We start from the raw sequence: 27,463 nt of genomic DNA on the forward strand, positions 1-27,463 counted from the left end.
TGATAATGGTAAGATTATTTAGTATGTTTCTATAGATATATATCCTGAAGTTAACAAAAGGAAATGTAATAACCATTCTTTGGGGTAAAAAGCCTAAGTGTTACTTTTTTTTTTGCTTTAATACAGGAAAGTTACTGGTGTTAAATACATTTATTGTAAACTTTGACACAAAAATAGGTTCTCTAGGCCATTCACATGCACATTAAAATCAAAAAGCTGCAAACTACAACAATGCATATAATTATACAAATGATGCCACTCTGTGATGATTACAGGATTGTTGTCCATGCAAGGAGATCTGAGGCATTATCTATGACGCCTTAAGATCCAGAAGTGTTGTTACTACCAAACCTCTGATTAACACTGTGAAGTAAGTGTTTTGGAAGGCAGTTCCACGAGTTGGCTAACATTTCTTTAAAGCAAATGACTGCTTCTAAGCTTAGCCTGAAAAGTGGACAAAAGAAAAATAATTTCACTTTGCTGTTTAAAGTACATTAACTTGAATTTAAAATTAAATAAATAAATAATAAACCTCTTTCTTTAGGAACTGATTACATCAATGAAGATTCATTGCTCTTAAATAATCCATAAACCTTTTTTTTTTTTTTTAAGAACACTAAAGTGTCAAGTGCCAAGGAAAAATTTACTTACCGTACAAGAGATTTTGGTTGAACTGAAAATATAAGTATTTCATTACTGTGTGCCTGAAAAATAGAAGTGAACACATTAAAAACAAAAAGGCAAGTGCATCACAGATAAGTTTCAGTAGTAATATGAAGTGGTATACTTACAGCTCTGTGATGAACCAGCAGGTTGTTGGCACACCCACCAAAAACAATCACTTCTCCTTCATCACTAGCACAAGCTGTATGCCATAGCCTGAATTTTAAAAAAAAACTTGAATTTGAAGTCACCCAGAAGACCAAATGGATCATTCACACTCATAACTAGTGAAATAAAGATTAGAAATCTTAGGATAGTTGTTGTGCCTAAACATGACCATGAGAAATAAAACCTTAAGGAAAAGTAGCAGAACTAGAAAAATCAGTGTTGATTTTATATGGATATTATTTGTCTCTGTTTCATTTATGGAGTGAAGAGGTTTGAATTCAATTATGTGTTTTGTAGGTCTTTGATAGCAATAAGTTAGCCTTACACAGAACATCTGAGGGGTGCTGAAGTTCTGCCATAAGCTGAAAGTCTTAAAGCCTGATAATTCTATAGAAAAGTCATTTGAACCAAATGAAATCTTAGTGGCATGCCTGTGCTTGCATTAGAGGTTTGGGGGAAAAATGCAGGTGATATATCTAAATGTGCTTTGAACTCCATTGCTGAGTAAATCATTGTCCTTAACAATTCATTTGACAATGATAATTTGATTTATCCTGTTGTACATTGCTATTGTAAATCTAATCAGCAGTTGTTTTACCTTCCCATGCATTAAGATTTTTAAATTCTCCTCTTACAAGTTCCTTTTGTTTTTGTTTTAATTACAAACTTAGGTGCCGTTCAACTCAGGTAAACAACTTGCTTTTAAGTTTTAACTGTGTCAATAATTTTTTGATAGCAGAAGGAAAGGGCAGCCCTATTCTTCCTACACAGATAATAACAGAAAGGCATTTGATACTCAAATTAATATTGGTTTTCCTTGGCTGGGAATATAACTCCATGGTAGAGTACTTGCCTAGCATGTGCATGGCCCCTAGGTCCAATCTCCAGTATCACAAAAGAAAAATATTGGTTCTCTTTGAGAAGTATGATGTTAAACCCTAATAGATACCAAGATTTTTTAAAATAAGAATATGGGTAAAATATAGCTAAAATATCCTCAGTTCTTATTAGTCTTGCACATTTCTAGGCCTAATTCAGTATAAGCATTATCTTTTAAATAGTTCATACCTTGGTTTTTCAGTATAGGGATGATTAAACTGTATCCATTCATTTTTACTGATGCAGTAAGTCCAGGCATCACCTGATTGAAGCAAAATTTAAAAAGCTGTGATATATGTTTATCTTTCATTATGACATTGATGTTTAAAGGGCACAACTTGTGCAAAAAAAGTAATGAAGTTTTTCCTTTTTTCCCCTCCTTTTTTTCTCTGCAGTTAACCACCTTTGCATGTTACAGCCTTTCAAGGCTTTTACATACTGCAGGTCATTTCTCTACTGAAGGAATGGATTTATGACATAATATGTACAATGTAGCATAATTTCAGTATGTATGGCATCAAAATTAATAAATCTCCAAGCCAACCCTATACTCTCTTGATACATCTAAAATAAAATGATTTTCAGAAAATCATATGTAAGTGATATATAAATATTTAAGTTTTTTAAAGACTCACTTAGTGGCTGTTTTTCAGTGGTAAATCCTCCAAAGAGAAAAAGATGATCTGAAGAAACTGGTGTGAGTGAGTGCCAGGATCGGCCGACAGGGCATATACCTTGTGGAATTCTGAAAATAAGTTACAACATCTGTTTCAAAGTAGCTACTATATTTAATGCAGAGAAATATTTAAGTTTTCTTTTAAAATTTAGATGGGATTATTAGGAAAGGAGACTTAAGGGTCTGAGTATTAACTACATGCTTTATACTGCCCCCCTCCCCCCCCCAATAAGGCAAACATTAAAGCCCATGCTTGCTATGCCAGGCACATAGTTTTTGAAACTGGAAATAAGATTCCATCCTTAAGAACCCTGGTAATCATGTTTATTAAATTCATAGTTAAAGAAGATTAAAGCAAGTTTATTACATAATAAGGTATAGGGAGAAAGGGTTTTTTTTAAAAAAAACTTTTCTGAATAATTATCTAAAGTGATACTTGCAATTCATTCCACTCCCATGTATCCAGATTAAGATAGTGAAGATCATTCATTCTAGCATCCTAAAAAAGGATAATTAAGTAGTTACATTTTGAAGAATTCAAAAGTAAGCTATTGAAACTGTTTATATACTCACTCGGTATCTGCCTCCAAAAACAAAACCTTTGTTTCCAACAGTTGCACAGGCATGGGCAGCACGAGGTGAAGGTGCTTTACCCTATTAAAAAGTAATAAAAGCAATTTAATAAATAAGTGAACTATTTAGAAATAGGGAAAATCCAGTCTTGATGTAGAATAAGAATATGCAAAATACTTGAGTTTTTAAAAGCTGAAGCACAGACTTCTAAACAACAGCAATACTGAAGACTGATGCATTATTTAATATGTATCAGAGGGAAAGGAAATCTAATGTAAGTTCCCATCTAGAACTAGATTATATATTACCAGTAACAGCTGCTATTATATACCATCTATTAGGTAATAAATGTTGGGTTAGTCTCTTTATACATTCATTAAACTACTCTGAGTTCTAAGTTCCTTGGAGAATAATGAAAACTATGGATTGTCTCTCCAGAAAACAAGAAACAATAATTTCACATCATCTCCCAACTCTGGCATATTCCCCTCTCCTCTAAATAGCCTTGCTTTAATGGTATATTATTGCTTATTAACTCACAGTAGTTAGAGGCTGGCTCCAGGTAAATGTTTCAGTGTCTAAAATATGTACATGATCATTCCATCCTCTTGGATGACTTGAATTCTACAGAAAAAAAAAAAAGACCCTCTTTGAGTTAGTTTACAGATAATGTTTATAAAATTACACAGCCACGTGAACAAAACTACTAGTGTATATAAAATGTATTATGTCAACATACTAAGTAGGCCATATGCAGACATGAAATTTACTTACCCAAAAAGATGTTTCATCAAATTCAAAAGTTCCCAATACTTTATCTTCAGGTAAATAGCCATATCCTCCAAAAAATATTAGCCTGTTTGATTAAAAAAAAAAAAAGACACTAAAAATTCAAACATCCACAGGATAGGACCCAAGGCATTTTTCTCACTATTTTTTTGCAATATTATGGATTGAACCCAAGGCCTTGTGCATGCTATGCAAGTGCTTTATCATTGAGCTGCATACCTAGCCCTTTTTTATCTTATTTTTAAAATTTTGAGACAGAGTCTAAGTTGCCCAGGCTGGCCTCAAACTTTCAGTCCTCTTCCTCAGGCTCCTAAGTGATTTTTTTTTCTTAATTTGACATATAGTACAAGTTGAAAAGTTACACTTATATATGTGAATATACTTATTCAAATAATAATAGCTAACACTTAACTATATCTTAAGTACTGTGTTAAATGCTTTTATGTGTTAATATATTTAATATTCATATTGGTCCTATGAGTTATATTCTATACTGTTTATTGCGTAGGATATTTGAATGGTAAACTACTTTCTGCATAAAAATCCAAACCTACATTACTTTCTAACTCACTTGTTTTTATATACCCAGACACCAAGTTTGTCCTTTGATGATGGAGGAATTCCTTGGCAATCAATTCTTTCCCACTGTAACACTCTATCTGTAGACCTTGAATCCAGCATGTAGAACTGTCAGAAGCAACAAATTCAGTTAGATTTCGTTATGTGGAAGAAATTCAACTTTATTTAGCAATTAATTTTACTGTGGCTTATAATAATAAAGGTGCCATCTAATTCAGTGTTACTGAAATTGTGACTATAGACTGACTGCCAGGTGGGTCGGAGTCAAGATTACTAAGAACTTGTGACAGAATGTAAATTTCTAAATCACTAAGAACACAGTTATTTCAACTAATTTTTCATAGCCACCCTTTTATGATGAAGGAATCAACAATGTGTTTATTTACCGTCTGGCATAAGTTCCTTATTTTGCTGTAGACAGGCACATTGAGTCAAACTGATTTGATTTATACATATTAGGACAGTATTACCAAAAACCAAAATCAAGTCTATCAATTTTACCTTTAAGTTCAATTTAACAAACACATCTTCAGTGCCTACCTGGGAGCTCCTAATTCTGGGAGCTAAAGATCCATCAGTACTTAAAAGGTTAAATGTTGTCTACCCATCCAGGTAACTGGATATATTGACATATCAGTCACTTCTCAAACACTCAAGCTTCCTTTTGGTCAAACTTAGAACACTGAATCCTAGCCATCTGTGACCACCCTCTAAAAATCACAGCTCTCCTTTCCAAGCTTTTTCAGATTGTGTCAAAGTTATTTTTCTCCCCCAGGGCTCTGAAAAATACATGGCCAAACTATAGCTCAAACCTCTTAGGCATAGAACCATTTCTTTAAACAAAAATCTTGAAAGCCCAATATGTAAAAACAAAAGTGGAGTTAATACTTGTTTAAATGGGGGAAGGAGGGGCAGTGTGGAGCCCACCTAACACTATACATTCATTCTTCTCATGGGTACCTCAAAGAAATCCCTGGTTTCTAGAAGCACAGTTTGAAACCATCTAAACCATATATCACACCTACAAAAAAATCCCTGGCATTTCCTTGAGGAAGATATACTTGATTATGTCTCTGCACCATTGACTACCCCTGTTATTCAGTTTAAACATTACCTCTTGGTTGACCAACTCTTTGGTTTTCTACCAAACCCAATGTCAAGGACTCTTTTAGAATTAATAATATTTATTATATTATTACTTGTGTCAGGCTGTGTGCATATAATCATTTACTTATGTGTGTCCCTTCCAGATTGAACTCCTTGAGGTAGAGACTGTTATCATTCATCTTTCTCTGCAGTGTCCAACTTGGCATATAAGGTGCTTACCAAGTTGCCAAATAAATGAATTGATAGGAGTCTGCCTATATCATGTGTCCTTCTGAATCTTAAATCTGTCTCTTACTGGTCTGAAGAGAACAAATGACAATTTGGAAAAAAAATATATATGAGCAAAATCTGAGCAGCAGTGTCTTAGGGTATCATATTATAGAAATGTTACTATCTGAATTTTTTTCAGTGTCAATTTATCCTTATGACTTTCTGATTGTTCTGTTCATCTTTACCCTTCCCTCCATGATTACATCTTGTTTCCAATTTGTATCCTGATCAAAGTACATAATATTTTTAACTGGAACAGATATAAACATAACCTGACTTGGGTAATGTGAGGTCGTCTAAAAGAATAAACTTGCCTTGAGCCATAATTCTTAGAACACTAACCTTATTTGTATTGCCTCTTGAATGGTGTCCTCCAAACAAGTACAGGACCCTGTCTACACACACAGCACAGCTTCCTGACATAGAAGGAGGAACATCACCTTCAGTATTAATTTTTTTCCTGAGGGAAGGAAATTGAATATATATAAGTTTACCAAAAATTAAGAAAGGCAAAACTTCATTTTCTTCTATTTATAGTTCCTCAATAAAGGGAGTAAAATAACAGGGCCAGTATATCTAGGGTCTCTTAGACCTGAAATCAATCCAAGGGATGAACCTTTCTCCTCTTTTTCTATTCTGTGGACAATGAATAGAGCCCAGCTGGTCCTACATGCAGGCAAAATGAGATTCTGAAACCCTAAATGTTGTTACCTTTTTTTTTTTAATTTTAAAGTGTTTTTTAGATGTTGACAGACCTTTATTTTATTCATTTATTTATATGCAGTGCTGAGAATTGAACCCAGTGCCTCATGCATGCTAGGCAAGCATTATACCACTAAGGCACAATTGCAGCCCCTTATGTTGCACTTTTTAAAAAATATTTTTAGTGTAGATGGACATTTTTATGTGGTGCTGAGGATCAAATCCAGTGCCTCACACATGCTAGGCAAGTGCTCTACAACTGAGCCATAACCCCAACCCCTTGTGTTATACTTTATTATTCTGGGAACCATTTTATATTTCTCAAACTAAACTATGCTATTTATTCACATGGCCATAAGCAGCTGTTTTATTTTCAAGTCAAGACCACAGGAGGAAAACTTCAACATTCCCAGTCTTGATAGACTAATTCAGTGTTCTTTATTCAGTCACCTTTTAGCCATTTGAATGAATCTGATTCAGATTCTTATGTAATACTCAAAACACCTAAGTGGTGGTGTTTATTTACTTTGTGCCAGGTACTTGTGAGTGCTTTGGTATGTATTGACTCATTCTGAATCTAAAAATGAATCTGAATCAAAAAATTCTAGGATTCATAATATTAATAGCACATTCAAGGTCCTCTGTTCACACAGATACATTTATCAGTTCATCTTTGCTAACCCTGAAATTTGACTGTCTTTTTTTAAATTTATTTTTACTTATTTATTCATTTTGTTAGGCTTATTTTTAAAAAACGTTATATATGTGTGCTATTGGGATGGAACCCAGGATAGATGAGCCACATTCCTAGCTTTTAATATTTTGAGTCAGGGTCTCACTGTTGCCCAGGCTGGCCTTGAATTTGTAATCCTCCTGCCCCAGCCTCCTAAACTGCAAATTAAAGGTGTATGCCACCATGTCTAGTCTTTAAAACTCTTAATTTAAAAATATGTAGAAGTCCTCTATTAGGGAATACTGTACTAGTAAAAGTTTCCAGTTCTCTAGAAAAAGATTTGCAAATAGCTCATAGTAACACTGATTTGCTGTAATCCAGAAATAATCCTGACTTTTAGTTTAACTCTTAAGTGGGACTTCCCCTCCATTTTTGTCAGTGCTAGGACTTGACCCAGGGCCTCATGCTTACTAAGCAAGTATTCACATCATTGAGCTATAGCCCCAGTCCTCAAGTGGGCCTACTATTCTAATATTCTTGTTCTTAGATTTACAATAGGTAAAATATCAAAGTGCAAAGTTTTCACAAACCAAACCATTGGAAACCCTTTTATAAATCCCCATACATGGTTCACCCAGCACTTTGAGCAACATTTTAATTTGAATGACATGTTCTTTATCACTGTTGTGCAATTGGCAAAAGAGATATTCCAGTTTTATATAAAAGAAAAGATTCATTTTGGTTTTTAAAGAGAACATTCTCTTTTTTTTTTTCTTTTTTTTAAGGGTGATCCAGGGTGATATAACCACTGAGCTATATCACCAGGCCAGAATATACTCTTTTTTAAGAGATTTGTGTAGAACTTATTTTTAGCAGATAAAATTCTAAGCCATCTAAAACCTAACAATTCAAACAAACTAAATCTTAAGATACCATGTAACAGAAGACATATATCTTAAGATATCATATATTTTAAAAGGGTATATGGAACTTTTATCATCTTTTCATTCCAGGGTCTGAAGCTGCTGCCTCCTGGTACTTTATAGAGCCCTGAATAGTATTTACAGTGCCCTGAATAAAAATTTATTCTAAGGTCATAAAAGTATCTAGTAATTACTGAACTGTTTCTGAAAAGATATTTTAAACAGAAATGAAACAGTTAAACTAAAACATTGTTTTCAGAGTAGCATCTTTTTTTTTTTTTTTTTTTTTTGGTGGTGGTGGTTCTGGGGATTGAACCCAGGGCCTTGTGTATTCTAGGCAAGCACTGTACCAACTGAACTATATCTCTAGCTCCTTAAAATGTTTTTTTGCTTTGCAATGTAATTTTTTTTAAACCCCCCCCCACACACACACACACATAATACCCAGTTACCATCTTCCGGTCTCCATGTTGTAGATCCATAGTTCTTCTCTAGGCAGATAAAAGTCATATAATCCTCTGACTTGATTACTCTAAGAAGAATCAAAACAATTGCAAATAACAGTAGTTGATATTTTAAGGAGGCATATTATGAAATTAAGGATGCAATTATGAAATTAGAATGAAAAAATAAATAAGCCTTACACATAGATTAAATGCACAATTCTCCTAGACTCTTACCACATACTCAGGGTAAAGCTTAATGTAAATAGTCCTTAATGCACATTTTTTTATATAGCATTGTAATGGTGCAAAGAGTTGAAAGGCCTCTGGGAACTTGCTAAGGCTGCTCTATCCTAAAGAGACCATGCATCAAATTTCAGTTGCATGACTTCAGGTGAGATTGGTTATCTGTGCTGTGACCAGCAGACTATACAAAGTGGCCAACTCATGCCAACATATGTGTGGTGTTCTAACCAGGTTTTCCTTTCTCTCATTTTATGACAAGAAATAGAGGGCATAACTGCAAATATGTGAATATTGAGTCTTTATGCAAAACTGTAAGTTCCTTATTTTATTCCGATTCCCTTCAGGTATTAACTCCTAAAGATAGCTTACCATATGCCAGAACCAAATGCTTTCCACAAATCTCTTTATTCAGTACTTACAACAAAAAAGTAGTTGATATTACAACAGGTTTTTTTGGAGAGGTTAAGTAATTTGCCCAACTTAGCAAGTTATGGTGGAAGCAGGAATTCTTCTTTCCTGAACTTTGATGACTGCCTCACATTTTCAGTCTTTGATCCTCCCTGTACACTTTGTCTTTTTTCTTTTTTTTTGCATTTCTTAAATTATTATTTTTTACTTTGAGATATTTATAGATTCACATGAATTTGTAAGAAATAATTAAATTCTTTTGTACTTTTTACCCACTTTTCCCCACTAGTAACATCTTACAAAGCTGGAATACTGCAATATTAGTAAAATTCACCAATCTTATTTAGATTTCCCACTTGAAGTGGGAAAAATGTAGAACTAGGTACTCCTTGGCCACTTAAACAGTGTCAACACAAACCGTAAACTGAAAATGCAGTTCACTTAAAATTAGTGTAAAAGTCCAATAAATTTGGATAGTAAACTACAGCAATAGATCAGTTAACCACGTAAACATTTCTTTTTCTACTCTATCACTTAAGTGGTAGGAAAAAAAGAATGAGAAAGCATTGAAAGTTAACCTGCTAACCTCCCTCTTCACAATTCCATACCCCCAATCCTGATCTCAATGAGACCAGCCTGGCCTGGGGAGGAAAACCCACTACTATGAAGGAAGCCAAAGTTTACTACCCTTGAAACAATTCCCAAGGGTTTCCTGTGCCTGCTGTCAAGAGTACCAGTAAAAAAAAAAAAAAAAAAAAATATATATATATATATATATATATATATATATATATATATATATATAAATATAAATAAATGAAGGAGGGAGGGTGGGCATTTGGTAAATTACCCCCAGGACCTCATAAATTAATCAGAATCTGTTGTGATGGTCCTCTTCCTCCCAACAACCTGAAAATCCTTTTCCCTCAATGCTGATTTTTACTGATAGAATTATAAAGTAGTATTAGACTGAAGTGTGATTGAATGCTGTTTCCCCCTCAAAAGTATTTACATTTTAATAATGATCACTACATACTTAATCCCTCCCTCTTCACTATTCCATACCCCCAATCCTGATCTCAATGAGACCAGCCTGACACGGGGAGAAAAACACTACTATGAAGGAAGCCAAAGATTACTACCTTTCAAACAATCTCCAAGGGTTTCCTGTGCCTACTGTCTCCCTCTTCACAGTTCCATTCCCCAACCTTCTACACACCTATTCATGGGAAGCTGGGGAAAACATGGCAGGTTAATTAGGATTGGAAAAGCAAAGTACTTTTGCAGTTGAACCAAATGACAGTGTCAGGACAGCTGTCTTTGGGAGCTACCTCAAAATTGGTCAACTGTGATCAGATCAATTGTACCATGAGCTAAACTGTTACCAGAGTCACAAAGCAACTCTTTTAAGGCATAGGTGCAAGAAACTAGATTTCGAGTCTTCGGTAAGAGGGAGATCCTCCCCACCCAACCAAGGCCTCCGGAGTGCGAGGCTAGTCTACAGGTCTACCCCTGAAGCAAGTCCCCCAGCCCCCGTCAAATGAAACCTCCGCGGGACACGTGATTGAACTTGGGGTCTCAGACATTAGACAATGCTCCCTTTGACCACTTACAAAACCAAAAGGAATAAAGGATTTCGTGGTCGAAATGGATCACAGCCACCCCAGCTAATAAGAGAATTCTAGAATGTAGAGTGTCACTGGAAAACTGAAACCAATAAAAGAAGAGAACGAATGAGCGAGCACGGTTTTACACTGAAGACATCTGGGTAGGATTCCTCGGTGGGCTGGGCGGGGCGGGGCGGGAGAAGCGGTGCAACTGGCTCTAAACTGAACTAAGCACGTTTTATGATTAGGGTGTCAAAGAGCTGCGATCTAATAACATGTTGCTAGGGGTTATTGGTTGGTTAGTGGTGGAAATACTCCATTAATTTTCTAAATGGAGGTTTCTTCTTAAAAACTTCAACCCTTTCACGGCTGAAACCAGAGGGAAAATGGTTGTGTTCAAACAATAGTCTGGTGTAGCTGGTACTGCTTACTGCACAGGCGGGGAGGTTGAAGAAGGCGATTCCGTGGCCTTGCAGAATTCCAGGGTATTCCTACATCTGGGCCACCCCGTAAGTGGGCAAGGCTACCTATGGCCCAACTGGCCTCAGCTTCATAGGTAAAGTTCTCCTGAGTAGTCCGGACAAAGGGTCCGGGTGACCTCATAACGCCATCTCCTTACACACCCCCAACCCTTTTAAATAAAACCTGTTCCGTAGTCAGCCACCACCAACCCACATTAACAGTGCCCTCTCCAGAATAACGCTCCAATAGCAACAATGCGGGGGGGGGGGGCGGCAAGCGGGCTTTGTAAGCTAAGGTTGACGTGACAACCGCCGTGGAGCCTTGAGACGGGTTGGGGGACTCACGAGAAGACACCCCCCCCACACACACACACCCAAGTAAAAGAACCAACGGGTAGAGTCGCGTGGCGAGAGGTTTGGGTAGCGCCCTGGACAGCCCGCTCCTGCTGCCTGCCTGGCCACTGACCAGCTGCTCGCCTCGCCACTGACCGGCTCGCGCACCAGCCAAGCGAAGCCCGCCGGCCCCCCACTGACCTTGTAGCCGCCCCAGACGAACATGTGGCGCCCGTCGCTGACGGCTACGTGGCCGCTGCGCTCGGCTGGGCAGGCGAGCTCCATGGACTCATAGCTCTCAAAAGCTGGCCCTGGCAAGTCATCCGCCCGCAGATCCTCGTTGCCATCAGCCATCTTGAGGCTGCACTTTCGTGCACCAAGAATGTCCACACTTGTGAGCCGGGAAGAGACAAAGAAAAGGAAAGAAATGCAAAGCGGCGCGTAGCCAGGAGAAGGCAGAGGCGATGACAGGCGCGGCGTGCAGGCCTGCTGGCCGCCAGCGCGGTCTCCCGCCCTGCTCTTCCGAGCTCAGATCTCCACCGCCCCGGCGCCCTGCGTGCAGTGGGTCGGGGGCGAGGGACAGCAGTGGGGCCCAGGGCAGGAGCAGCGAGGGGAGGGCTGCCCACTCGACTGGCTAGCTCTAGCAGCCTTGCGCCCCGCCTCCAGCAGCCCAGGGCCCTTGTTTACGCCGCGGCCGGAAGCCGCCGGTTCCGCTGACGCGGCTCGTCTGGCTCCAGAATTGCGGCCGCGCTCAGCGCCCCCAGCGCCGGGTCCTCCCGCCGCCGCAGTCGCCGCAGCCCGCCCCGCCGCCCTGTGCCTGGGCCTGGACGCCTACGTGGCCCCGCGAAGTCCAGGCACGCTCCAAGTCCCCTACCTTGAGGAGCTACAAGGATATGCTAGGGTTTAGCCAAATTCGCGCATTCCATTTTCTTTTGGAGAGTTTTCCTTTCTAATTGAAGGGTGTTTTCAAAGGGTTCCCAGTCTGGACAAGGCATCAAAATTTCCCAACAGGAAGTTTCCAATCTTAGCTTCTCAGATACGGAGTAAATGCCCGCTCTCCTGCGAAAAGGAGGGTGGCGCCTGGGCCCGGTGACCCCAGCTCCAGTGACTCGCAGCTTCGCTGAGCGGTGCCAACTGGGCTCCCTGCAGGTTCTGCTCAGGCTCCGCGGGCGTTCTGATTTTTACTGCTGCAAACTGCCTCCCAGTTTGGAGAATCGTATTAAAAAGGCGTATCATAAACTGTAACCGCTCAGCTCTCCAGAAGGAAAGCGAATCCTATTCTCAGGTTTTGGGGGTTTTGTTTTTTCTTATATGATACATTTAAGTTAGGCCAAAAGGAAATCACAAATTATCTAAACTACATAACTCACGTGTAACGTATTAGGGGTTGGACTAGAATACATCTTAAATTCCTAATTTGATGGTGCTTCTAGAATTTGCGGTGGGAGCGGCGTGCTTCATTGTCCTCTCTTCCCCCTTCTTCACCCTGGAACACTACACAGAACAGCAATACACTGAACAACAAAGCATTTTTTTTTCCACTTAAATTTTTGTTGTCTGAAACTTTCTCTGCTGACATTATGCTCACTTGAATTCAGAGAAGAGAGTTACTTAATAGGACTAATTTAAGCCTCCAAAAAGAAACAAATTCTCTGGTAGCTGTTGAGACTTTCTTTGCTACTCACCTTGGTTTGTACAAGGCTCACCAATGTGCCTCACCAGGATTTCTTGGAGTAGTGTCCCTTCCCGATGTGATGGATTTGTGCTTAGTACAATTTTGGGGAAAGTGGGGGTGCCGAGGATTGAACTCAGAGGCACTTGACCACTGAGTCACATCCCCAGCCCTATTTTGTATTTTATTTGGAAATAATGTCTTAACTGAGTTGCTTAGTGCTTTGCTTTGCTGAGGCTGGCTTTGAATTCTTGATTCTCCTGCCTCAGCCTCCGATCCTCTGGGATTACAGGCGCGCGCCACCGGCGCTTAGTATAATTTGGGGTTAGAAAAGTTTTATTGTGAAGCAGCTTTGCAAATCTTTATCACGTCATTTTGACACGAGAGAAGAAGCGTCCGAAGCGGAGTCCGAAGAAGAGTTGCCGGGGAGAAGTGGGGGACTCGACTCAGTACCAGCGGGGTTCTTGGCATAGAAGGGAAAATAATTTCAATACGTGCCAGCTGGGGACATCGACGGGTCATTTAGAAACGTAGGTACACCTTCAAGGGAGAATGCAGGTCCTTATTCAGAGTGAGAGACAGGTTTGAACGGTTCCCCTGCAGTTATTTTAAGGGAAATTTGGTGCGTGGCGACGGTGGCGCACGGAATTCCAGCAACTCCGGAGGCTGAGGCGGGAAGATCACAGGTTTGAAGCCAGCCTCCACAAGTTAGCTAGGCCCTAACCAACTTAATGAGACTTTCTCAAGATAAAAAAGGGCTGAGGATGTAGTACAGTAGTTCCCTTGGGGTCAGTCCCCAGTGAGTACGTACATACATACCTATGTAAAGGGGTGTCTATGTAGGAAGATCCCAGTCTGGCAATCTCAAGATGGTTTATGGTGGTCTGGACAGTCAAGATCTTCAGGCTGACATGGTTTTCCTTATCTGATCATTCAGTCGTGCTGGAAAAGTCCCTTAAATTATCGTTTCCTTGAAACATCATATTTGCTCTTGCTTAGTCTATTTATTGGGGGTTTAATTAATGATTCACAGATAAAATTACAGATTTCCCAGGAATTGGGGAGTAACAGGCTGGCAAGGGAGGACAGCTCAGGGAGCAAAGGGCCTGGAAAAGTTTGAAGTATTTTTGAATTAAAATCCTTAAAATCTTTTTTCCTTTTCCTTCCTTTGTGGTTTTTTTGTTTTTGTTTTGCTTTGCTTTATTTTGATTTTTGGTATTGGAGATTGAACCCAGGGGTATCTAACCATTGAGAAAGATCCTCAGCCCTTTTTATTTTTTTTTACTTTGAGACAGGGTCTCACTAAGTTGCTGAGGTTGGCTTTGAATTTGGGATCCTCCTGCTGCAGCCTCCTGAACTTCTGGGATTACAGGTGTGCACCACCCCACCCTTTATGTCTCCTTTCTATTTATTTCTCACGCCTTTTATCCTACCTCAACTTTACTAACAACTTTTGAGTTGGCTCTCACAGTTCTTGGGATAGAGTTCAAAATTCTTATCTTGGTGAGTACAGGACCCAGCATAGCCTGGCCCCAGCTTATCTTCCAGCTCCATTTTGGGGCTGTCCTTTGCTCCTTCCAGTTTACATTAGCATTCGCTTGGCTCTTGAAACACATTTGGCTCTTTGTAACTTAGGGCCTTCACATCTTGTGGTTCCCTATTCCTAGAAATCTAAATCATCTGTCACCTCTCAACTTAATTCAAATTTTCTCAAGGAAACCCAGATTCCCCCAGGCAACTTTTAGTTTCCCTGTTAGAAACTGTTAGCTGCTTCTGCTTCTCCATAGCTCTGAATCAACTAAAACCAATATAATTATTTGTCATTCTTGGTTCCCCTTACTAGATTGTAAACTTGAAGTAGGACCCTATTCAAGTGATGATCCAAGTTATAAAACGACCTCCTGTCACAAAAACATGAGAAGTTTGTTTTTCCTTTGGATGAAGCTGACTAGCTAACAGTTACCTTAATTACCAGGTGACTGTAGGATGAACTATGTGCGACAAATGGAGCTGTTAAGTCTTATTTTAGAAGTAGCTATTGTTTACCTTGAGAACATGTATGTATTGGACTGTTTCTGCATCACTGTATAAAAAGATGATATTTCTTTGATTTTGTGATCTCTTAAGTAGCTTGCCTATGATAGACATCACATTTTGGTTTAATGTTTATTCAACAACCAAAACTGTTTGCATTATCTGTTTTTGTGGAGAGATGTTCTGGGTTGAGAGATTTTGTTTTAAATTTTATTTCACCAACAGGAGCATTCAGAAAATATTTGTCACAGATCTGAGTTGCCATAGCAATTAGAGATATGAAATTGGGAATAGACTGAAGAATGCTTTCTAAATAGCATACTTACAAAATTCTTATGAAAGACTCCTTATTTGAACTAGGTAATTGCTTGATTCCTATGGAATTATAAATTTCTACATTACATTCCATCCTCAGAATCCTAAGGGATCACAGCATCAAGGGGACTGAATCTAGAACCATAAACAACATCTCTGGATGCGTGAATTAATATATATTTTACCTAGAGTCAAATATGTACAGATGCTCCTTAATTTTGGATAGGGTTATATCCCAGTAAGCACACTGCAAGTCGAAATTATCACAAATTAAAAATGCATTTAATACACCTAAATTACTATCATAGCTTTAGCACATGGCACACTATAGAATACCAGTTGTTTACACTGCTGGTAACATGACTGACTAGGAGCAGCTGCTCACTGCCACAGCTCAGCATTGCAAGAAAGTATGAGTCACATAATCCACATCCCAGGAAAATATAAAATTAAAAATTTGAAGTATGATTTCTATTGAATACAAATCACTTCTGTACCCACTATAAAATAAAAATATCACTAGGTGGAACCATTGTAAGTTGGGGACCGACTGTGTGTGTTTGTGTATATGTGTTTACCATTTAATACAACACTATAATAATCGCTTTTAATTTCTATATATATATCAAGCCATACTCTTATTATACTTATGAGAATGAAAACAAAAAGTCTTAAAACACATTAACTAGTTGTACTCTAAGCAGAATTTCTCAAAGAGGAAGCATGGCCCCAGGCTCTCTGGATACCTGGAGATCTTTTCAGGAGTTCCTCAAGTAACTCATGCAGAGGATGGGGTTGTAGCTCAGTGGTAGAGCACTTGCCTGGCATGTGTGAGACACTGGGTTTGATCCCCAGCACCACATAAAATAAAATAAATAAAATGAAGATAATGTGCCCATCTATAACTAAAAATACTTTGAAACAATCAGTAAGGTGAATACAGATCCTACAGCTTGGTAGTAAATTTTTACTACTTGAACATCAGATAGAACACTAATCTCTAGGGTCCATCAAAAACTCAAAAAGCTAAACATCAAAATAACAAATAGCCCAATCAATAAATGGGCCAAGGAACTAAAGAGGCACTTCTCAAAAGGTGATATACAATCAACCAATAAATATATGAAAAAATGTTCAACATCTCTAGCAATTAGAGAAATGCAAACCAAAACTACTGTAAGATTTCATCTCATTCCACTCAGAATGGCAGCTATTAAGAATATAAACAACAATAAGTGTTGATGAGGATGTGGGGGAAAAGGCACTCTCCTACATTGCTGGTGGGACTGAAAATTTGTACAGCCAATATGGAAAGCAGTATGGAGATTCCTTGGAAAACTTGGAATGGAACCACCATTTGACCCAGCTATCCGACTCCTCAGTCTATACCCAAAGGACTTAAAAACAGCATACTACAGGGACACAGCCACATCAATGTTTATTGCAGCACAATTCACAATACCTAAACTGTGGAACCAACCTAGATGCCCTTCAGTAGATGAATGGATAAAGAAAATGTGGTATATATTACAGAATGGAATATTACTCAACAATAAAAGAGAATAAAAATCATGACATTTGCAGGTAAATGGATGGAGTTGGAGAAGATAATGCTAAGTGAAGTTAACCAACCCAAAAAAATCAAATGAATGTTTTCTCTGATATAAGGAGGCTGATTCATAGTGGGGTTGACAGGGAGAGCATGGGAAGACTAGATGAACTCTAGATAAGGGAAAGGGGAGGGAAGGAAAGGGAAGGGGCAAGGGGAGTAAAAAATATTGTGGAATAAGATGGACATCATTACCCTAAGTACATGTATGAAGACATGAACAGTGTGAATATACTTTGTAAACAACCAGAGATATGAAAATGTGTGTTCTATGTTGAGAGCCACAGCCAAAGGGGCCCCAGCAAACTTCCAGCTGCCGGCTGATGATTGGTTCACAGCGGCCCCAGCAACATCTAGCTGATTGGCTCCTCTGCGGTGATGTTCATTGGGCTGTTTCCCTGCCCTTCAGACTGCCAGCTGATGATTGGCTCACAGCAGGCCCCAGCAACATCTAGCTGATTGGCTCCTCCACGGAGCTGCTCATTGGGGGACTTCTTTGGCTCCACCCATGCAACCCAGCCGATAGGCCTTAAGAGCAGGAGGATTGTGGGAGGTGGTGAGGCTTGTGTGGGTAAGAGGCTTGTGGGAAGCGGGTGGTGGCAGTTGGGCTCTGAGGGTTTTTTCCTGAGGAGCTGTTTTGTTTGGTGTTTGTAGTTCTAAAAATAAAGTTCGTTTCTTTTGACAAGTGGCTCCTGAATTGTGCCCAGCCAGACTGCGGCAGTTCTATATGTATGATATGAATTGTAATGCATTCTGCTGTCATATATAACAAATTAGAATAAAAAAATTTAAAAAATAAAATATAAAAAAGGGCTGGGGATGTGGCTCAGTGGTTAAGCCCCCCGGGGTTCAATCCCCAGTAGCCCCCACCCCATTTTTTTTGTTTTCTTTTTCTTTTTTTTTTTAAGAGAGAGAGAGAGAGAATTTTTTAATATTTATTTTGTAGTTCTCGGTGGACACAACATCTTTGTTTGTATGTGGTGCTGAGGATCGAACCCGGGCTGCATGCATGCCAGGCGAGCGCTACCGCTTGAGCCACACCCCCAGCCCCCCCCCCACCCCATTTAAAAAAAAACTATAAAAGGCAGGAAAAGCATGGCAGACAAAATAGAAACAACAAGGGCAATAGAAAACAATAACAAATAGATGGGCATGGTAGCTCATGCATGTAATCCCGGTAATTTAGGAGGTGGAGGCAGGAGGGTTACAAATTCAAGGTCAGCCTCAGTAAATTAGCAAAACCTTGAATCAGAAGAAGAAAGAAGAAGAAAGGAAGGAAGGAAACAGTGACAAATATGGTAGATATTCATCTAACTATATCAATAATTACTTTAAATATCAATGGTCTAAATGTACCTATTAAAAGATAGAGATTGTCAGAAAGCACCAAAAACAAGACTCAACTAGATGTTGCTAACAAGAAACTCACTTTAAATTTAAAGACACATATAGATTACAGGCAAAGGATGAAGAAAGATATACCATAATAGAAAGTAGGAGTAGCTTTATTAATTTCAGATAGAGCAGACTTCAAAGCAAGGAAAATTGTCAGGGAAAAAAGAAGGGTATTACATAATGATGAAGGATCAACTCCAAGAAGATGTAACAATCCTTAAAGCATATGTGTTAGACTGTTAAAGTACATGAGACAAAAACTGATAGAACTGCAAAGAGAAATAGACAATCCACCACTATAGTTGGGAACTTTAATAACTCTCTATCAGAAATAGATCCAGTAGGCAGAAAACTCAGTAAGGACAGAATTTAATTCAACAGCACCATCAATCAAATGGATGTAACAGACATCTATAGATCATTTCATCTAACAGCAGCAGAAAACACATTCTTCTCAGGCTCACTGGAACATTCATGAAGATAAACACATGCTGGGCTATAAAACACACCTTAAAAAATTTAGAATAAGAGAATTCATATAATGTCATCTCAGATCACAATGGAATTAAACTAAAAATCAATATAAGAAAGATAGCTGGAAAATACCAAAATACCTGGACATTAAACATGTTTCTAGGGCTGGGAGTATAGCTCAGTAGTAGAGTGCTTGCCTAGCATGGATTAGACCCTGGGTTCAATCCCCAGGACTAAAACATAAAACAAAAGAACATATAGATCAAAGAAGAAATGAAACACTAAGTAACACATGGATCAAATAAAACAATCTCAATAGAAATTTTAAAATATTTTGAACTAAGTGAAGATGAAAGTACAACTTACCAAAATTTGTGAGATACAGTGATAAGAGTGACTATAAAAGAGTAAAATGTAAAACATGGAGTGTATATATTAGAAAAAGAAAAGTGAAAAAAATCTGAAATCAATATCTAACATTCTGCCTTAGGAATTCAGAAGAGTTAGTTAAACCCAAATTAAGCAGAACAGAAATCATAAAAATTAGAGATGAAATAAGTGAAACTGAAAACAAATTAATAGAGAAAAATCAACAAACCCAAAGCAGATCCTTTGAAAAGATCAATAAAGTCAGTAGGCTTATGGCCAGGTTAAACAGAGAAAAAAGAGAAAACACAAATTCCTAATAACATAAGTAAAAAAGGGGACATGATTTCAGATGCCAGAGATATTAAAAGGATAATGAAGAAATATTATAAACGACTATATGTCACACATTTAAAAATCTGGAAGAAGTGAGCCAATCTTCCAAAATTCATCCCAGAAGAAATAGGCAATATGAATAGACCTATGTCTATTAAAGTATTTGAATCAGTAAATAATAATCTTCCCAAATACAAAGCAGCAGGCTCAGATGAATTCAACAGTTGAATTTTACCAAATATTTAAGGAAGAATTTATACCAATTTTCTTAGTACAATCTCTTTCAGAAGATGGAGGCATAGAAATATTTATTAATTCCTTTTATGAGGTCAGTATTACCCTAATGTCAAAACGAAAGACATTAGGGTATAAGAAAACTATAGACTAAACTTTTTTTATGAACATAGATGCAAAAACTCTCAACAAACTCTTAGCAAATCAAATCCAAGAATATGTAAATAATTATATATAATTTCACATAATTATACACAGTACGACCAAGTGGGATTTATCCTGGGCATGTAAGGCTGGTTCAGCATTTGGAATCAATCATTGTAATCAATCATATCAACAGGCTAAAGAAGAATTACATGATAATATCAATAGGTGTGGAAAAAGCATTTGACAAAATTCAATACCCATTAATGATGAAACCTCTCAACAGACTAAGAATAGAGAGGAATTGCCTCAATTTCATAAAGAACATATACAAAATACCTACATCATACACCATGGTTAACATCATACATAATAGTGAGAAATTCAAAGTTCAATATCAGGAACAAGGCAAGGATGTCCCTTCTCACCACTGCTTTTCAACATCATGGTGGAAGCCTTATATAATTCAGTAAGACAAGGAAATTTTGTACAAATAGGGAAGAAATAGAAGTGCCTTTGTTTGAAGATGACATGATCACCTATATAGAAAATCTGACCTCCTCAAACAAAAATGAAAAAAAAAACTCTCTGGGAACTAATAAGGTTGCAAAATACAAAGTTAATATAAATTGCTGCCCCTGTCCAGTGCAGGCAGCTGAATTAAGGTCACTTGTGTGAATTCCAGGTGATGCAAAATAAAACACAGACATGAAATACCTTTACACAAGCTTCAGGATGGCTTTCCCCGGCTCCTGGCTTCAAGCCTCCCAAAAAAGGAGAGCAAGAGAAAGTCACCAGAGGCTGACCACAGAGAGGGCAAGCACGGTGGGAAGTGGGCTTTTATTTGGGGGGATTCCAAGGAATAACTCCAAGAAGATGTAACAATCCTTAATGCATATGTGTTAAACTGTTAAAGTATATGAGACAAAAAGTTCTATCCAAAAAAGGAAGAAGGGGTAGGGAGCAGGTGAGTGTAACTCAACCCCAGCAGGTACACCTACACCTGAAGCCACACCTTGCTATCTGAACTGGGACAATACCCAAGTCACTACAAAATGTAGTAATTGGTCAGAGCCCCCTGTATCAGAACTTGAAGGTGTGTTCATTCAGAGCAGCCTCCCACAATAAATCAATCATTTTCCTACACATAAGCAATAAGCAAGTTTAATTTGACATTAAAACCATTACTATTTACATTAGCACTCTCTAAAACGAAATACTTAAGTGTAAGTCTAACAAAATATGTACAAGATCTATATGAGGAAAACTACAACCCTCAGATCAAAGATTTCCAAAAACTAAATAAATGGAGAGATTTCCATATTTAGAAATAGCAAGACTCCTAGATGACAGTTCTTCCCAATTTGATCTATAGATACAATATAACACCAATCAAAATTCCCTAAAGTCATTTTGTGAATGCTGACAAATTGATTCTAAAGTATATATGGAGAAGCAAAAGATCCAGGGTAGCCAAGTCAATATTGAAAAAGAAAAAAGTTTGGAACTGATACTACCCAACTTCCAAGATTTGCTATAATGTATGATATTGGTGAAAGAATAAAGAAATAGATCAATGGAACATAATGGAACCTAGAAATAGACTTGCATGAATACTGTCAACTGATCTTTGATAAAGAAGCAAAGATAATACTAACAGAGCGGGGCTGGGGATGTGGCTCAAGCGGTAGCACGCTCGCCTGGCACGCGTGCGGCCCCGGTTCGATCCTCCAGCACCACATACCAACAAAGATGTTGTGTCGGCCAATAACTAATAAATAAATAAATATTAAAAAAAATAATACTAACAGAGCATGGGCTAATGGGCTTTTCAAAAAATGATGCTGAAACAACTGGACATCTATATGCAAAAGTATGAATCTAGATAAAGTAAGATCTTAAATGATTCACAAAAATTAAATCAAAATGGAAAAGAGACCTGAAAGTAGAATGCAAAACTATAACATTCCTAGTAGGAAAATATTTCCAGAGAAATATCTGGGCAACGTTGAGTATGGTGATCTCCTTTAGATACAACACAAAGCAGAGACTATGAAAGAAATAGTTGAGGGCTGGGGTGGTAGTTCCTCAGTGGTGGAATGCTTGCCCGGCATGTATGAGGCACTGAGTTCAATCCTCAGCACCACATAAATAAATAAATAAAATAAAGATATTGTGTCCATCTACAACTAAAACTATTTTTTTAAAAAAAGAAATAGTTGACAAGATAGATGGACTTCATTAAAGTTAAAAACTTCTCTGGGGCTGGGGATGTGGCTCAAGCGGTAGCGCCCTCGCCTGGCATGCGTGCGGCCCGGGTTCGATCCTCAGCACCACATACCAACAAAGATGTTGTGTCCGCCGAGAACTAAAAAATAAATACTAAAAATTCTCTCTCTCTCTCTCTCTCTCTCTCTCTCTCTCTCTCTCTCCTCCTCCTCCTCTCTCACTCTCTCTTTAAAAATAAATAAATAAATAAATAAAAATAAAAACTTCTCTGTACAGGACAATGTCAAGAGAACGAAAAGACACACTACAGAATGGAAGAAAATATTTGTAAGTCATTTATGATAAAGGACTAAAGGACTATTATCCACAGCATACAAAGAACTCCTAGAACTCAACAATAGTAAAATGAACAATCTGATTGACAATTAGTAAAAGACCTGAACAGCACCTCATCAAAGAAGATATTCAGATGGCAAGTTAAATAAATGAAAAGATGTTCAATATCCATGTATCATTAGTGCATTGTAAATTTAATCAACAATAATATACTATCACACACATATTAGAATTGCCAAAATCCCAAACACTGGTAACATCAAATACTGACAAGGATATGGAATAAAGAAGAAACTTGAATTCATTGCTGGTGGGAATGCAAACCACCAACACCTAATTTGGAAGAGTCTCGTAGTTTTCTACAACACTAACTATACTCTTAACCATATGATCCAACAATCTTGCTCTTTGGTATTTATCCAACTGAACTTAAAGTTTATGTCCACATAAAAACCTCTATGTGTGTGTGCGCGCGTGTGTGTATGTGTATGTGTGTGTACATCCAGACAATGAAACACTGTTCAGTGTTAAAAATGAACAGGCTGGGGCTGGGGATGTGGCTAAAGTGGTAGCGCGCTCGCCTGACATGCGTGCGGCCAGGGTTCCATCCTCAGCACCACATACAAACAAAGATGTTGTGTCCACCGAGAACGGAAAAATAAATATTAAAAAATTCTCTCTCTCCCCCCCCCCCTCACTCAATCTCTCTCTTTAAAAAAAAAAAAATGAACAGGCTGTCAAGCCATGAAGAAACAGAGAAAACTTAAAATACATATTACTAATTAAAGAAGCCAATCTTCACTATAAGATTTCTACTATATGATATTCTGGAGAAGCAAAATTATGGAAATGGTTAAGAGATCAGTGATTACCAGGGGTAGGGTGAAGAGAAGGAAGAGTAAGCAGAACACAAAATATATTTTGGGGGTAATAAAACTATTTGTATAATACTACAGTAGTGGACAAATGTCATACTCATCCAAACCCATGGAATGTATAACACCAAGATTAAACCCTAATGTAAACTATGGGCTTTGAGTGATTTTAAAAATGTTTTTTTTTGTGTGTGTGTGTGTGCCCACATATAGAATTGCATTAATATAGTAGTCACCATTTAACCATGGAGGATATGTTCTAAGACCTCCCTCCTCAGCGGGTGCCTGAAATCACAGACAATACCAAACCATATATATATATATTTTTTTTTTCTTATATGTACATATCTATGATAACGTTTAATCTATAAATCAGGCACAATAAGAGATTAATAATAATAATTATAAAAATAGAATAATTATAAAAATATACTTATAAATGCTATGTGAATGTGGTCTCTCAAAAATATACATATGTGCATATATACATATAAATACATATATATAAATACATATATATATATATATATATATATATATATATATCCCCTAAGGCTGGGGATCCAATCCAGGGCCTTGTGCATATCCCTAGCCCTCACTTCCTTCAAAATATCTTAATTATTCAATGAACTCTAATAATATTTTTAGACTATGGTTGACCACAGGTAACTGAAACTGCAGAAAACAAAACTTCAGATGATGGGACTACTATATAGTTGAAATATAGGCACCAAAAAAAGTGCTTAAAGAGGAATTATGTTTCTTAAAATTGGTTACCCCTGCCAATGTTCCAAAAGTTTGTTGACAGCATGAACTACCCTGAAAATTCTTAGTAATTTTAGATTACTTATCTCTCAGACACTAATACACAAACATAAATAATGTATTAATGAAAATGTCACTACAAACTGACAGTACAAAGTCTTAAAGAATATTTTTCAGCTTCTAGATGTGAGAGGCTAATAATTTTTAAAGGTGTTTGTGCAAATATACTATTTGTAAAAATGTATACCATTTGATGTGCTATCTATTGTATCATTAAAATGATAACACCTTAAAAGAATCCTTCCTAACAGGTGAAGAACATCCTAGGATTCTTTTTCCTTGAGAACCCATTTTGTGATCCATCTGAGAAAAACCATTAAATCTGCTAGAATAATCTTCCAGAGAGACAGTAATAAGTATTAAGAAGTAAAGTCGTGAGGCTGTTGTTATCTTCTATATACCCTGGCTTCTATATACTGTGGAAATCAGTGCCACAAAAGTTGATAGTAAAACATCAGCTGGTAAGAAGTGACGAATGAAATACCATTTAGTCTATGGAAATTAAAACTTTCTAATAGCAGGGGAGCCCTGGTTTAAGCCAAAATTCAGAATATGAAGGTAAAGATCAGAATTTCAGTCACTCCTACCCTAGACTACCTTAAGACACATAACTTTTTGAAGCAGCACAGAATATCAATTCAAATAAAAGTAGTACTAGGGCTGGGGATAGGTTATTTATAGGTTTCATTCCCAAAGTCGAAACAAGAATATGCATTTTGAGGGGGCTAATCCAACTTTTAATGTTTTGAAAAAAACATTTAAAAACAGAAGTGCTCTTTTAAAGGGCTAGAGAAAGCATCCACATAATCCAGAAATCATTTTAAAAGGTGTTTGTTCCATTCAATGTCATCCATCACTAACCAATTAGGTTTTGGTGTGTGTGTGTGTATGTGTATTTTTTTGTGTGGGGGGGTCGGGTGGGGTACCAGGGATTAAAATTAGGGGGTTGGGTGGGGTACCAGGGATTAAAATTAGGGGCATTCAACCACTGAGCTACATTCCCAGCCCTGTTTTGTATTTTATTTAGAGATAGGGCCTCACTGAGTTGCTTAGCATTTCGCTTTTGCTGAAGCTGACTTTGAACTCTCCGTCCTCCTGCCTCAGCCTCCTGAGCTGCTGGGATTATAGGTGGCCCCCGTGCCTGGCAGATTTTGGTATATTTTTGCCTCGACTATAAAATGCTGACTGAAGGTCATAGTAACAAGATCATTTCTCTTAAGATGTGTGTAACTTGTGAGATTCATTTTCTAAATCTGATATGCAGATTAAAAACAGTAAGAAAAAATCAAAACTCACACTTTTTTTTGTACAATCAACTCTACTAACTGGTTCACATTGACAAAATTATGAAACAGTAACTCCATATTCTTTGTACAATAAATTAAAAATGTAAACACAAATATTACAATACATAAATAGAAGCTTTATACATCCAAAATACAATACATATATAAAATATATATCTAAATTTAATGACACTACAAACTATAATTTTCACTATAAATTACATATTTCAATGTAGAAATATATTTTTCTGACATTTTAAACTTCAAAAACAACTTGTAAGGTGATAGTGTGGAGAATAGTTTTATATACAAAGCTTTGTAGTAGTTAATTATACCTAATAATGGAAGGGCATGACTGTGATAATATGAAGAAAAATATCTCAATTATGGCAAAAGTACTATTTGAGTAATTCAAAGATACAGGGTTCCATTTCTCGATAGATGGTAAATACTTTTATTTTAAAAGGATTCAAAGGATTTTGAACATCCTGATGTTTTAAGCATCAACTCTATGGAGCAGACTGAGTCAAACTGTGGGCTTTTCATAGTCAAATTGCTATATTACCACCCATTTTATTGCTTACAAAAATTATTTTTCCAAGGCAAAATGTATTTCAACATGTCTCAAAAGTTAATAAATTACCACATCTCAATATTCCAAAGCCTGTATGATAAAATAAACCTTCACTTTATATACATTAAAACTTGGCCTCATATGTGTGTGTGTGTGTGTGTGTGTGTGTGTGTGTGTATAACTGGACAAACTAAATAACTTAATTGGAGTCAGAATTGAGGACATGTATTTCTCCACCCAAAGGGTGAAGAAAAGTTACAATGTTGCCTAAGAACATTTTACTAAGTAAGTGCCAGAAGGGCTGGATACAGTACTGGTATCTGCCTATTTTATGCTTTTTGACCAGCTGTATTAGTTATTTAAGGAGAAGTTTTAAAATAACTATTATAGGAGACAGGTAATTTTAAAGCAACTTGAGAGAATTTATCTTTCTGAAAGTTGGTATGTAATATTTATACACATATCTACAGTTATGTTAGGGAATTTCTGAAGTCCTTAGGGTAATTTTTCTTCTCAAATTTGCATAATCTTTCCAGTAAAGAGTACACACTGATTTAATATCTGTTAAAACTGTACTTACTTTCAGAAAGCATACTTGTTCTGTAGATTATAAGGACACTGGTTTACAAATATAATCTGTATTTGTATCTCATTTCTGTATATTCCATGCTATATAATAACTTTAACACAGCATTTTGTTTCATATTTTATCCTTTAAATAAAGCCTGCTATGGGGGGGTAAATGTATACTCTGATTGAAATGTTATGTTTAAGTGTATTAGATATATAGAGTATATAACAATTCAATTGCTACTGATCCACTGATACTTATTTTCTGTTTCATCTTTTTGGGCTCTTTGTTCTTCTCGGTGATTGGCAGCAGTCCAAAATGTGATTTTTTTGAGTACTTGTTGGAGAAGTTTAGGAGGTAACAGAGATATTTGGCTTTTTAAAATAATAGCATTTTTACCAATGCAGTCTAGGCATGACCTGTAAATAAAACATAACAGAACTATTAGTTGTTTTTTTATATCAGTTTTTTAGTTGTAGATGGACATAATACTTTTTAATTAATTAATTAATTAATTATTTTTTTTTAAGAGAGAGGAGAGAGACAGAGAGAGAGAGAATTTTTAAATATTTATTTATTTATTTATTTTTAGTTTTCGGCAGACACAACATCTTTGTTTTTGTATGTGGTGCTGAGGATTGGACCCAGGCTGCACGTATGCCAGGAGAGCGTGCTACCGCTTGAGCCA

General features: G+C 37.2%; 2 protein-coding genes across 3 annotated transcripts in view; both read right to left on the reverse strand.

Annotated features, from left to right (window-relative positions):
• Positions 1-124: 124 nt before the first annotated feature.
• Positions 125-12,640, reverse strand: KLHDC2 (kelch domain containing 2). Its single transcript, XM_081289983.1, has 14 exons — positions 12,375-12,640; positions 11,702-11,891; positions 8,455-8,534; positions 6,047-6,164; positions 4,320-4,435; positions 3,734-3,815; positions 3,500-3,583; positions 2,960-3,040; positions 2,827-2,885; positions 2,346-2,455; positions 1,900-1,972; positions 792-879; positions 652-704; positions 125-444 (listed from the first exon to the last, which is right to left on the reverse strand). The coding sequence occupies exons 2-14, from the start codon at positions 11,852-11,854 to the stop codon at positions 321-323; spliced, it is 1,221 nt and encodes a 406-aa protein (XP_081146109.1). The 5' UTR covers positions 11,855-11,891; positions 12,375-12,640; the 3' UTR covers positions 125-320.
• Positions 12,641-24,710: 12,070 nt separating this feature from the next.
• KLHDC1 (kelch domain containing 1) overlaps positions 24,711-27,463 on the reverse strand; it is a 48,775-nt gene continuing 46,022 nt past the window's right edge. For both annotated transcript variants that reach the window (XM_081289986.1, XM_081289987.1), the window contains one exon: positions 24,711-27,194. In XM_081289986.1, the coding sequence (XP_081146112.1) occupies positions 27,008-27,194 (187 nt within the window). In that variant the 3' untranslated portion in view covers positions 24,711-27,007. The remainder of the gene's footprint in view (positions 27,195-27,463) is intronic.

Source organism: Spermophilus citellus (genome assembly GCF_964194105.1).
Source record: "Spermophilus citellus genome assembly, chromosome: 4".
Classification (NCBI taxonomy): Eukaryota; Metazoa; Chordata; class Mammalia; order Rodentia; family Sciuridae; genus Spermophilus; species Spermophilus citellus.